This window comes from Vigna radiata, chromosome 1 (genome assembly GCF_000741045.1).
Source record: "Vigna radiata var. radiata cultivar VC1973A chromosome 1, Vradiata_ver6, whole genome shotgun sequence".
In the NCBI taxonomy this organism is placed as follows: Eukaryota; Viridiplantae; Streptophyta; class Magnoliopsida; order Fabales; family Fabaceae; genus Vigna; species Vigna radiata.
The window spans coordinates 33,311,710-33,325,997 of NC_028351.1; the positions used below are offsets into that span (position 1 = coordinate 33,311,710).

Sequence of the window (14,288 nt, forward strand, 5' to 3'; positions counted from 1 at the left end):
TAAGCAACCCTAAAATCAAGTTATGAGTAGCAATTTCACAACAAGCATTAAGAGAAGAAATCAAACACTAGCAATCAATGAAAGAGGCATCTTTTCATTCAAAACAAAATGATTTACATAAAAGTTCAGTGGCTACAACAATCCCCCAACAACAATGAAACTAGCTCTCCATGAATGGAGAGCTTGAGCTTACAACAATAGTGAAAATGGAAGAAGAAAGGAGATCCAAGGATGAAGAAGGAGTGTTCCCCAACTCCAAGATGCCTCCAAGAGCTCCAAAATGAGAGAAAACGAGTTTGGGTGCAAAAAGATTCAAAGCCCCTCGCGTTTTAGGTCTAAAACAACCTAATTTTTCCACATTAGCATTGCCAACGCTCAGCTGCACCCCTGCTGCAGCCTTGCAGAGAGCTGGGCGCTCAGCTGCACCTCAGCTGCACCCCAGCTGCAGCTTTACAGAGAGCAGGGTGCTCAGCTGCACCCCAGCTGCACCTCAGCGACAGCCTTCCAAAGAGTAGGGCGCTCAGCTGCACCCCAGCTACAGCATTCCAGAGGAGAATGGGGCTCAGCTGCACCCCAGCTGCACCCCTGCGGCAACAACAATCTTTGCTCAAAATTTCCTCTTTTACATTCATTCTTGCTTCTGTGGTTCTTCCATTCGTCGGTTTAGCAAACAAGCTTCCTGTACATGATCTAACAACCAAAAAGTGGGGATTAGTGAAGCAATTTAAATGAATTCAACTAAAGATGTAGCTACTTAGAAACTTAACAAATTGAGGCATAAGGAAGGTATAAAGCTAAGAAAGAGTTGACATTTTCTCTCAATTCACTATTGAAATCATAGCAAAATATGTCATTATCAGTAGGTGGGTTGGTGGGCCAACCCGGCTCACCACGGGTTCAACCCGCATGAGCCGGGTCTAAATGAGCCGGGTTGAAATCTGACCCGCATATAAGTGGGTTGTATTTTTCAAACCCAACCCGGCCCGAACCCGTGACGGGCCGGGTTGGCTCGCGGGTTGTGACCCATTTTGACGGCTCTACTAGAAACCCTAAAACTCATATAATTAATATGCATGTAGATTCAAACACATAATTATGCAAAAATCTTTGCTTTTAATATGATAGAGAAATGAAAGACATAAAGAGAGAACAACTTAAATCAATAATCAAAATAAACAATTGCATTAATTCACTTAACCTCAGAATCCATAATGAAATTACAGTAGAATAGCCCTAGGAGCTTAGCTCTCCATGAATGGAGTGAAACACATAATGAAAGAAAAGTGAAAGGAGTGGTGGATGAATGAATGAATGCCTTTTCTGTCTTCCCTGGGTCTCTTTATATAGGCTTGATTGGGCTTGGACTCTGAATATTCAGTTGATAGAATCTTTGATCTTATATCTTCCAAATAACTAAAAGATTTAGATAATTATAACATTATTTGGAAGATATTTTCTGTAACAACTGAATTTATCTTTTAGTTTTTCAGACTTTCCATAATTGCACAAATACCCTGATATTTCCTCTATTTGCATTTTAGCCCCTTCAGAATTCTCAAAAATTTTCACAAAGACCCCTGTTTGACCAGCTTTGACTCAAAGATGACGCACCACTAAGATCTTGACACGTGTCCTCCCACTTCCTTACCCAAAATTAGGGTTTCAGATTGGGGAAAAGGGAAGCTTGTGCTTGTGCCGCTGCGCGTCTTCTCTGCAGATTTGGGAAAAACTTCGTGATGCTGTGCTTGCTCGAAACATGGAGAGATCTGGAAATTGCGAGGCAAAGACGAATCTGGATTCTCTGGTTTCTTGTTGTTTGTTGCAGGTCTGGTTTTGATTTCAGGTGCTGGAAATGGTGAGACTGTGGTGGTGCGATGGTGATTTTGCAGGTGTGTGCGATTGCGGCTTGCTCGCGACTATTGATGTAGAAACTGTGGTGTCCATGGTAGCCAGTGACAAGGACGGTGCTGCGGAGATGGTGGAGTCGCGACAGCCATGGAAGTTGGCGATTTCTGCATGTGGAAGATGGACTCATGGTTGGTGCGGAGAAAGCATTTGGCAACGTCGCTGTTCAGTGATGGTCTGATGCACAATGGTGGTTGAGGCATGGTGGCCATGGAGGAGGCGCTGTGATGGTCGTTCCTGCGGCGGCGGAGGAAGAAGATGGTGTTGCTGGCTGTGAAGATGGTTGCGCGATGTTGGAGAAGACGTCGACGCGTTGGGTGGTCGGCGGCAAGGTGGTGGCAGCGCGAAGAATGTGGTGCAGCTACGGCCCCTGCGACGGCTAGGGTTTCTATTTGGAAATTAGGGTTTCTGGAGAAGGGTTGAAGATGATGATGTGGCATGAGGACTGATGTGGCAGGTTGTGGTTGGACAGATCTGTGTGTGGAGGATTTGGACACGTGGCATAATATGGTGAAGTCTGACTTAGTTAGTGATAGGAGGGGTATGGGTAGGAAAATTAGGGGTGTGGGAGAAAAAGTTTAGTGTTTGGGCTTGGTCGTTGGCCTGGTTGAAAATTGAGGGGTGCATGTAGGGAAATCTGGGGGTGCAAGAGAAAAGGTTGCTTATTTGGCCCATCTGGACATTATTTTTCAAATAAAATCTAATTTTGGGCTTTAAATTGCAACTTGGACCAACAAAACTCTAACTTCAGCTGCACAAATAAATATTAGAACATCCAAGAATTGCCTGTTAAAATCATTTTTTAAGCCTCTTTAATTCTAAAACCCAACAATTCAACTTCACATAAATTCACTTTAAATTAACCATTTAAGCACAAATATCTCATCAAAAATTTGAATTTTAAAGCATAAATGTGGACATAAATATGCACTCATCACTCAGTCAAAACTCAGCTGTAGCAGCTGTGAATCAAGTTATTTGGTTGAGGAATATTTTAACAGATTTGGGTATGAGGCAAGATAAATGCACATAAGTTTTTTTTGATAATCAAGTAGCAATTTCAATCTCACATAATCTTGTATTTCATGGGAAGACCAAGCATTTTAATGTGAAATTGTTTCACTTAAGAGAAGTTCAAGAAAGTGGCAAGGCATGTTTAGTCTACTGTTGCACGGAAGACCAAGCTGCTGACATATTTACCAAATCTTTTCCACTCAACAGATTTGAATTCCTAAGGAATAAGCTAGGAGTTTGCAGCCTCCAAGGCAAGGAGGAGTGTTGAGAACTCTCTTGTTAGTTGCATGATTTTAGGAAGATATAAGATTTATTTATTTTAATTAGTCAATCAGTTTTTTCTTATTTTGTAGGCAAGTTATTAGTAGTATTTGCTAGAATTTGTGATCTTCTAGTTAGTTATTTCTTTATGTATTTAAATTAAGTTGCATTCAATAATAAAATATACTTCCAGCCAGCCAATATTCTTCTGTTTTTATTTTTTAAAAACTTACAAGATGGAAGAGAAAGGACATGCGAGAACGATGAAGATGAACAAAGTGGGGGAAATAAAAATAAAAATTAGGATTTACACACATGTACAAGATATACTACATCGGATGTCATTAGTAACTGGAGTAATGATACTTTGACACCCAGAATGTGACAAATTTTTTACACTGCCACGTGTCACATTCTGGGTGGTCCACGTGTTTTAACAGACGTGGACTCAATGTGTAATAACAAACCTGGGATCAATGCACAAATAAGTGGGTAGTTTAGGCTAACTTTTAGCACGAGGAGGGCCTCTTTGAATCTGCCACTTGTTTTGAACTCCACAGTTTATTTTTAACCAATTTTATTGAATAAAATTCATTAATTATCATTTAAGAACACATTTATATCGAAGTACATCCCAAATGAAACATTTTTCTTTAAAGTGATGGTGCAGAAATGAAAGTGGTAGCAATGTACAAATAATTGTGTATTTTAGGTTAACTTTTAACACCAAGAGGACATATTTGAATTTGCCAATTGTTTTGAACTCCACAGTTTATTTTTAACCAATTTTATTATAAAATTCATTAATTATCATTTAAGAACACATTTATATCGAAGTACATCTAAGAAAAACGTTTTTCTTTAAAGTGATGGTGCAGAAAGGAAAGTGGTAGCAATGTACAAATAACTAGGTAGTTTAGGCTAACTTTTAGCACCAAGAAGGCATATTTGAATATGCCACTTGTTTTGAACTCCACAGTGAATCTACATTATTCTGTCATTTTATTTTTAAAACACATGGACCACCCAGAATGTGACACGTGATGGTGTAAAAAGATTGTCACATCCTGAATGTCAAAGTATTATTATCCTAGTAAGTGCTACTCCATTACAACGATTATCTATTTAATCCATGTTATATATTGCTCAAAAATATCGTTACATTATAAAAAAATATTATTTAATGAAGGTTATAAAAACTTTTAAAATGATTATGAAGAGTGGTCTTATTGTTAAGAATTACATAGGTTTTATTTTGTTTGAAGAGGTTTATAACCTCCATAATTCATAATATATTTTCTAAAGTTCAATCTTGTTACTTAAGAAAATGATATTTTAACATCATTTTTTTGACACTATTTTAACATTGCATACGTGTCAAAACCCATTTCTTTCATCGTGATCGTTGTTAGTGGATCAAGTCATTGTTGCATTCTCTTCTCTTTTCTCGTCGACGAAGGTTCAGCAAGCGTGGTTGCCGGCCACGTTTAGGAAACCAGTGCGCAAGCCCTGCCTTTTTCAAGAAATCAGTATGCTCGCGACCAGGTTTAACTCTTCTACCTAGTCGTGTTTTTCTGATTTTTCTTCTGAACCCTCTTCTGCCCGACATGGGTAAATTGAGTTCTTTCACTTCCACACTCTTACTCGTTCATCCATTAAATAATTTTTTGAATAGGAAATTGGTATATCTTAATCTCGGTACTTGTTTGACCTTGCTTCCCGTCATTGGATACTCGCTTTAAAAAAGAACTGTGTTGCCCATGTAATCTTTTGTTATTTTCTGAACAATGTTTTCCCCCATTGTCGTGGTTTGATGATTGTAATTGTTTGTCGTAGGTCAATTAATTGTTTTTTGGAAGTATTTTGTATGCAATTTTGTAGTTTGTTTTCCAATGTTTTTTGTTGCATGATCTGTCCATATAGTTGCTAATTGTTGACGATGGAACACTGTGTACTACTATAGAATTGATAATTGATAGATTTGTACGGTACTGAGCTCTGAAGATGCTTGAGTGTTGAACGGCCTTGAAATTTATGTCGTAAATGAGTGTTATTTTGACAGTCTTATTAATTCTGACCTAGTCCCAGAACAAAATTATGTCATAAATGGGTAAAATAACAGCAGTAAGGTTTGGTATTGGTGGATGATTTTGACTACATAGATTACATAAATTATGTTCTACAGAGAAACATAAGAAGCCTGAAAAGTTCTTCCACTTTGTGTTTGCAATTTAGGGATTTTTCTCATAAAATGAAAACTGTTACAAACAGTGGAACAATTCAATCATGAAAGCAATATCAGAATCTGGAAAATTAGTATTCTGCAACCACCAAACTACCAATATGCAGAAAACTACATGAGAAAGGAGGCTTAGCCAAGAACACTATTTCAAATCATAAGTTATTGCCCCATATTTATTGCATAGAAATGTGTACGTACTGGAGTAATCCAAAACTCTATGAAATCTATTTACTAATTCAGAAAAATTAACAAAATCTAAAGATAATGTCCAGTTTCTGCAGTGATGGTGGTTCCAGAAGTGAAGGATTCTACCACAAACTGCATTCAGTTGAACTCTTCATGCAAGCATAAATTATCAAGTGCAGTCCTTATTACCCAATCATCTTAAAATGAATTGAAGATTTAAATACCTAAAAAGAAAAGGAAAAGGAATTATGCTTGAATGTTATTTTGATTATTTTGGGATGAGTTTTTACCCTCTAAACCTATTTTTGGTCAGATCAGATTCATCTTATTAAAGAATGATTTGTTCCTTTTAATATTATAGCTATAGACATTCGTTTTTAAATACTTTAATTAGCTTGATTTACAGATGATGATCTGATCATTGCAAAAGAATTCTTGTGTCCTCTATTGATACTTGTTTAAAAATGTAAACAATTTTCTTTTTTATCTACTTTTATCTGTTTCATTATTTTGAGTATTTTCCTAGTTTTCTTTCCTTTTTGTGTATATTTCAGTATGATGCAAAGGCAACTAAACGATCTATTCTGAATGGTAAGTTTTTCGATGACGATGTCCCTATTGCTTCTCTCCTTTTGTTAGTTGTCTTTGTTAAATATTTTTGGAAATTTTCTATTCTAGTTCTTTTTTTTGCCATAATAAGTTGTCATTTGGTATTTTTATTCTGATTTAGGTTACGAGTCTTTTCTTCAAGAAAGTGTCGAAGGTAAAGTTTCTGATTCTATTAGTTAAGATTGTGTATATGGTTGAATAAAATGTTAAGGATTAAGAAACCTAACACAGTAACGTATTTGAAGCAAAAATAATTTTGTGTTCTTCCTTGTAAAATAATAAGAAACTGTACAATATTTAAAACTTAAAAAAAACAATTACCCACTAACATTTTTATCCTAATTTTAATCCATTATTTTAATCCATAATTCAAAAATTAACTAACTCCTACAAATAAGGAACAAACTTTAACTCAATTAAAATTAAAAATAAAATATTCCTAAAGCATTTTCGGATTTTGTAAAAAAAAAAAAATATGATTTATTATATCTAATAAATTATTTTTACTTTAGATATTGAGTGTTTTAAATCTTATATAATTAGAGTGGCATATCTTGGAGGTTGAAGTATTATTAGTGATGTCATATATGTTGTTAGCTTGAGTAGATCATAATTAGTATTAATTGGTGTATATGTAGTCTGAATGAAAAACGTGATATTCTAAATGTTTTAGTCATGGTAAAAAAATTAGAATAGATTTTTTTAAGTGTTTTAATCATGCTAGAAAAATTAGAATATAGACATTATAGTTATATATCAATTGTTTTTCTAATTTGCCTGCATGTTATAAACTTTTTAAAATTTTATTAAAAATTGTTTATAATAATATTAATAGTTTTTCAATACAACTTTGATCATTATTTTTACTATATTTATAATCACTAAACTTTAATGTGAATTGAAATTTATCTTTGTATCTAGTCTAATAAATATATAAATATGGCAAAAGATGAACCATATTCACCTATCCCTCTATTGATGTTGATGCTTTCATCCTTGTAACTCATGGAACCATGTTACCTTAACCCTCTTTCAAACATACTCTATTGATGTTGATGAACCATTTTCTGTTAATGCCTATATTTTTAATTTTTCTGGTTATCACCAATTACAAGTAATGCAATATAAATTTATAGTTTCAGCTTTTCTCCTAAACCACTTTGTAGGTAGTCCACAGATAAAAACGTGCTTATTAATAAGCTGGTGTTAATACTAAGCTTGGGAGGTATTGTGTTATTATTGTGTTACTGAGTTGTTCTAGTATTTGACTGCCATCAAACTTTGGAATCTCACAGTTCTCAAGGTTAGTACATTTGAATTCATTTGAAAACATTTTATTTATTAATTCAATCTCTGTATGTATATTCCATGAATATTGTTATTTTTTTGATGTGGTAGTATATTTCATTTTGTTTAGGAATGCTTTTGAATGGATAAATCTTGGATCACTAAGTCTCGAAATACGATTGAATACTCTATTGGTTTAGAAAAATTCTTAAATTTTGCTTTTGAGAATAGAGTTATTCGAGATACAATTCGATGCCCATGTCCCAAATGTGGATTTATGAAATAGCATAATAGAGTCGAAGTTCACAAGCATTTGATTTTAAAACAATTTCCTAAAAATTATGTTATATGGAATTTTCATGGTGAGAAACAAACAAAAGATATTTCAAGAAATGAAAATCCAATGGAAACAATGATAAATGAAGCATTTGGGCATTATAGGCAAGAAGGTACTAATATAGGTAGATCACAACCTGTGGGTGTAAACGATGTTCTGAATGAAAGGCCGAGGGAGAATCATAATGAATTTGCTTCATATACCACTGTCCCATCATCATCTTCTAATCAGTGGCAACAAAAGTTCAACAATTTAGAATCTCAAGTTCAAAAAACCTTGGGTGCACTTCAAGCATACATCATAATGAAGGAAGGAAAGATTCCTGATGAATTGGCTTCATTCTTTGATCGTCAACCTTAAGTAAGTTACTAATGTAGTTGAAGCATTGTGATTAATATACTTTAATTATAGGCAACTCTTACTACTTTTAATATTTTTGTTTTATCATTTCAGGAAGGTGGTGATGCAAATGAGCTCGAGTCTCCTTTGGGTATAATAGGATCATCTCATGCTAGCAACATCTAAGGAGTTTATGATGTCTTTTAGGATGAAACTATATTTATTCTGAATTTTGAGTAATTATGAATTTAGTTGTAATTATGCTTCAATTTAACTTACTTTTATACACTATGGTGTTTTTGAGAATCAAATGTTTTTAATGATATATAATTCAACGCTTTGGTAAAAGAAGTTTGTCATACTTTTTTGTCTTCATTACCGTATTTGAATCTTGTTACAAATAAATATTATTGACATAAATATAAGCATCTCAATGGTGACATTGGCATATGTAAGACAAGCAAAATAAAGTAGTAAACTCAAACTAAATAATAAAAATCATGAGGCTTAAAACTTTTAAATTATAATTGTCAAATTGAATAGGGTATTAACCTAAAAAAAATTGAGAAAAATGGGATTAATATTTGGAGTAAAATAATTGAAAATAAAGAAGGTTTCAAACCTCTACAAAGTAATAGTCACTAATAGAAGAGATTACAATTCTTTATAAAAAACTTCTACAATATACATCAAATACCAAGAACCATTAAAAACCTTTGTAAGTTAATAGTTATGATTCTAATTGCAAGGATTTGAAAAACTCCTGAAAAATTAATTTGCGGAGGATAAAATCTTCGTAAAATGAAAAATAAATCTCCACTAAATAATAATTTTTTTTGTATTGTAATATATGTATTTTGCACTAGTAATTAAAGAGGCATGTGACAAAAATTTAAAGCCCTCCATTCATCGGTACCAAGTTGGTTTGTCATTCAATCTTGTGAGGTTGAAAAGTTTCAAGATATGCTTGATGCCATAGGTGCTTGTAGACCTAATTTACCAACTCTTACTTATCACGAAATTAGAGTTCCACAAGTTGACTACACTGAGAAGTTGTTTTAGGATTATAGGCAATGGAACAAACATGGCTATTCTATTATGTCATATGCATGGATTGAGCAAAAGCAACCACTACAGAAACACATAGGAAATACATCTAATGTTAAATGTCATAGGTCACATGATCTTGAATTTTCATAGACGCCAATCAGAAAATGCAATAGCATCTTAGAAAGTAGAACCAAAATCATTTCAGATTATACAATATAATGTGATATGGGCGAAAAGTAGGAAAGCTCAGGTGAAGGTTATATAATATGCTTTTATATACTAAACATTTTGTAAACGCTTTTCTATGAAAGTCATCCATTAATTTATTTATGAAAATTTTCTATTTATATAATTTGTGTGACTTCTGCAAAATTATTTTTTTGACTGTGACTTACCAAAATGAGCTGTAAACACATAGACAAATGTTCATAATTAACAAGACAAAAAAAAAAAAGTACAAGGATTGATTGTGTCTGTCTTCATGAATGCGCTCATATAAAGTTTAGAACAAATAAAATAAAATAAAAGATGAAGACAGTTTTTTATTTAAGATATTAACATAACATAAAAACGCAAGGATTGGTGGTTAATTTTTTTTTTTTCACAACCATTTTTGTGTCCCCTTTGCTTATATTTCATTTTTCATGAATCTGACAAATTTCATATTGTAATAATACTAGCAACGGAACTCCCATTTTTTTAATTTTCTTCCTATTTCTATAATAAATATTTTTTTTGATATAATAAATTTCTATTAATTTTTAATTAAGTGTAAATTTAAATATTCTACCTTCGTATCTAAATAAATTTTTCATGTGAACTTATTGTAAAATTATTTTATTAAAACATAAAATTAACTTTTGTTGATAATGAAATATTTTACTAAAAATAACTGTACATATTATTTCAAATGTTTTAAAGAATATTTCTATTCTTTATACCTCGTTTTCTAAAAGGTGAATTGATTAAACATATTAACTTTCTCGTTAAATGTTATAAAAAGACTTGAAGAGATACAATATACATGGAAATGGTAGTTAAATGAAATTATATTAAAATGTTCAGGTAATGTACTTCAATTGATTCCACAGTTGTTATAAATCCTAAACCCTAAAAAATAAGACCTAATTTTTTTTAAAATATATATTTTCTAAAAATGAAAAAGAAAATAATTTATATTTAATTCCTTTTTCAATGACTTTCTAAGAAAATAAATAAACCTCATTTTTCTAAATTAAAAGCCTCAAGGAGAAACTCCCCTGTTAAATTTCAATTTGGATAATTTCAGATGAAAAGTTAGTCTCTGCAGTTACAATCTGACTTATGGCCTAAATAATAAGCTGAAGTAAATAAGTGAATTTCAAATTTATGAAATGATCCTTCATTATATACTCACTTTGTCACTTTGCTTCTGCTTCTTGGTCCTAGAACTCTCCTCCTCTAAGGATTTCAACTTATTTTTTATAGCAGCTATTTTTGCAGTACGACTTGTCTGTCCCATGGCACTCCCACCACCAATGAGAAGCATCTTGTGCCCTTCACTTGCTGCTTTTGTAGACTTATCAGCTGTTTCCAGCAAGCACTTCTCACCGGCAAGACGAACAACCAGCGGCCGGCCGCAGGCGAACCTCCCATGCATTTTCTCCTTGGCTAATTCTGCTTCCTGCATTCTCACTTTAACGATGGAAATCAGAAATTGATAGAAACTGACTTAAGTAGTGAGTGCAATCAACTTACCTCTTTTGTGCTATACTGGATGAAAGCAAAGCCTCGTGGCTCCCCGCGTTTTGGGCCACGTGTGTGCCATAAGAAATCCTCAGAAATTATCTTTCCATAAGGCGAAAACATTTTGAGCAAAGAAGCTCTGGAAAGCATTGAAAAGAAAGTGAAAGAATAAGTATGACAGTATGTGCATGAAACACACAACAAAAACACAAAGTCAAGTCTTGTGGCTAGTTAGCAAGTCTCACTCTGTAATTCTAAGATCAAGGTTACCAATATATAGTCTACTTTCACTCTTATCATCAATATTCGCATCCTGCATTAAGTGATACATAAAATAAGTGTTACATAGAATTGACATGCAAGATAGCAAAATTCAAATGAACAATTTTAGGTACTTTAACATATTCATATTAGTTAAGAGGATTCTAAGAATGCCAACATTTACATTTATTCCTGAATGTGTTGTTTCTATGAGATCGGATGTGCTCTTTCTGAGCTCTATTTTTAGGAGGATATCTTGTCAAACCCTTTTTGGTAATACCTTTTTCAGTTTAATAGAAATTATTGAATATCTACATACTTACATTACATTTGATAGAGTTTGCTCCATGTAAAGATATACATGTAATGCTTCGACTAGTACAAAAATATTGACAAGCCAAAAGCAATGCAAAACCGTAACCCCCTCAGACAAGCAATTCTATAATGAGTTGCAAGATCTCTCAACCAGCCACGAAGAGCACAAAAATAAAATTTATAAAATTACACAAAATTAAATCAAATAGCAAATATACACATTGACATACCATGACAGCAAAGAACACAAGTGATACTTCAACCAAAACTCTGAATCATAGAATGCACATCATCCTGCAAATGAACAATCCAGTATAACGTTACTCAAAACAGCAAGTTCACAAATGTCATTGACATAATCAACAATGATAGGGTTACTTAGATCTAGTCCACTGAATGCAATTCCATGATGTACAATCATCACTTAGCCAAACATAAGAGGCAATATTATTCATTGCAATCGCAAATTCAAAATAAAGTTGAAGTTAATTATATACATTATCAGTACAAAGCATTATTACCTAAACATCTAATAAGATTTGATCATTTTACCACATCATCTTATTTACAAATATGGCCAACCAATAAGCTAAATTCTTGTTAGATGCATGTAGTGGATATAACTTAAACTCTTTGCATTAACACGACTGGAAGAAGCAATAAAATAAATAAGAAACGAATCCCAAGTTTTCCTAAATACCAATTACATGCCAAGTTACCACCCTCTGCACTTCTGAAATGGCCCAGTTGCACATATTTCCAAAGGAATTTTCAACAACCCAAAAGCTAAAAACGAAAATTTTTAGCATAATCCATCCATGCGGCAAAATCAAATTCGCAAATTTTCCAAATGGGTTCATAAGTTCATTTCAGGAGCAGAATTACACTCTAAATTAAAAAAAAAAAAAAATAGGAAAAAAAAAGCTTGAAAGAATCCCATTCAAATTACACTGGATGAATAACTATACGATACATTCACCATTTTTTTTTTCCTGCGTCAAGCAATTAACAATCAATTACATTATCCCCAAATTACCCATCTCGTCTACCTATATTTTAATTAAGAATTAACTCCTGAAAGAATATTATTAAAGAAAAATTAAGAGATAGGTAGAAGGTTACCGTTTAATAAAATTATGGTCGTCGTTTGTGGCGAACAGATGGAAAAAACAATAAATTAGGGTTTTGCCCCCTCACTCTGTATCTGACGCAGATTGCAGAAGAAGAACCGAAAAAGAAGCAAACAAGGTCGCGTTGCTTCACCTTCCCATTGAACTGGTCTTCATGAAATGGGCCCAAACCCACGATTCAAAATGCAGTTCGTCTTGGGTAATTATTTCCTGCACTCCATATTTTATTCCGCACCTCCATCACAATTTAATGAGAAAATAATATTTTAAACCCAAACACTTTTCAGAAAATGCCATCGACAATAGAAAATTTCATATTACGCACTTAGGATTTCAAATATCACGAAGATAGTTACAATTACAAATAAAGCTAAATAAATATTTTGACACTAACGCATTGCAAATGTTACTAGTGAAAATTGATTCTATAAAAAAATATTAAAATTCAGTTGAGATAAAAAATATAAAAACAAAAACCAAATTACAAAATATATATATATATATATATATATATATATATATATATATATATATATGGTTTGTTAATCTCTTTTTTATAGATGGTGTTTTTTAACAAAGTGTATTAAATTTTAGTAAATAAAAAAAATCTTTATTCTTAAAAATAAAGACATACTTTAAATGGGGCTTTTAATAATTTTTATTTTTAACTTAAAATAAAAAAAATCAAAAACACTTATATAATCATAATCCATTTTTTTCATTTATCCAATTTGTTTCTCTCTCACATAATAACCCGTGATTCCCCGTGATTCCCCAATTTGTTGTTCTTGTTCGATTTGTTTATTTGTTTGCTACTTTAATAACAAAATAATTGATGATGTTGATGTTGATTTTTGATTGGAGGTTGTGTTATATCTTTTCCCACTGTTATTAAATTTCATTTTTAAATTTTAGAAGTAGGGAGATATGATATTTTGACCCTCCCTTGTTTAGTGTTGATGTTGATTTTTGATTGGAGGGTTGTGTTATATCTTTTCCTTTAGATTGTTATTAAAATTCATTTTGTTATTAAGTTTCATTTTTAAATTTTAGAAGTAGTAGTATATTTTGACTATTATGTGGCCTCTCTTCTTTGGTGGCTTCCTTTATTTGCTTTGCTTAACATTTGAATAATGAAATAATTGATATGCTTTGAGTTAAAATCATGTTTTCAAGATGAAGAATCATTACTTGTGTGAAAAATCATTACTCATGTTTATTTTATTTTACTATATTTTTAGATTTGACTTTTCTCTAAATTTTTACAAACATAATGACATTCGAAGGAATTGATAATTGGCCTGGAATGCTTTTTAAAGATGATGATTCAATATTCGAAGATGATGAAATTGAAGAGGTTTATGAAGATGATGAAATTGAAGAAATCTTGAATAAACCTTTGTTTGAAGGTGAAAATATCAATGACTCAACTCTTTTCAAATGCAAATTGTTTAACAACGACACTAATGCTTACAATGTTAGCAAAATGATGAAGATGAAGTTTTGATGATGTCCAAATCAAGTCAAGATTTATCAAGATTCATGAAGATCCTTTGAAGACTTATTTTTGTTATGAAAAGCTTTTGTAATAATTGTAGTTTAATTGTTTAGGACTTAGATTTTGATT

At 32.4% G+C, this 14,288-nt stretch overlaps 1 protein-coding gene and 1 long non-coding RNA gene across 4 annotated transcripts; one reads left to right on the plus strand and one right to left on the minus strand.

Moving 5' to 3' along the window:
• The first annotated feature begins 4,590 nt into the window (after window positions 1-4,590).
• Window positions 4,591-8,492, plus strand: LOC111241386. Its single transcript, XR_002667336.1, has 6 exons — window positions 4,591-4,725; window positions 6,163-6,199; window positions 6,339-6,371; window positions 7,384-7,520; window positions 7,635-8,201; window positions 8,295-8,492. It is a non-coding gene; the product is annotated as an uncharacterized LOC111241386 (long non-coding RNA).
• Window positions 8,493-10,454: 1,962 nt separating this feature from the next.
• On the minus strand, window positions 10,455-12,832 carry LOC106767907 (probable RNA-binding protein 18). Of its 3 annotated transcripts, XM_014652875.2 has the most exons (5): window positions 12,654-12,832; window positions 11,762-11,825; window positions 11,201-11,268; window positions 10,968-11,094; window positions 10,455-10,893 (listed from the first exon to the last, which is right to left on the minus strand). In XM_014652875.2, exons 2-5 carry the CDS (start codon window positions 11,762-11,764, stop codon window positions 10,615-10,617), a joined length of 477 nt encoding a protein of 158 aa, XP_014508361.1. In that variant the 5' UTR covers window positions 11,765-11,825; window positions 12,654-12,832; the 3' UTR covers window positions 10,455-10,614. The 3 variants fall into 3 exon arrangements, with proteins under 3 accessions (XP_014508361.1, XP_022636348.1, XP_014508370.1); XM_022780627.1 differs by lacking the exon at window positions 11,201-11,268 and having other exon boundaries at window positions 12,654-12,826; XM_014652884.2 differs by lacking the exons at window positions 11,201-11,268; window positions 11,762-11,825; window positions 12,654-12,832 and having other exon boundaries at window positions 10,455-10,904.
• Window positions 12,833-14,288: the final 1,456 nt, after the last annotated feature.

What these genes read in the sequence shown, in the direction of transcription:
- LOC106767907 (XM_014652875.2), bottom strand. An exon ending in CTTGATCTTAGAATTACAGA is followed by an intron (nt 11,095 to 11,200) that starts GTGAGACTTGCT and finishes AATGCTTTCCAG; the next exon opens with AGCTTCTTTGCTCAAAATGT. An exon ending in TCCAGTATAGCACAAAAGAG is followed by an intron (nt 10,894 to 10,967) that starts GTAAGTTGATTG and finishes GTGAGAATGCAG; the next exon opens with GAAGCAGAATTAGCCAAGGA.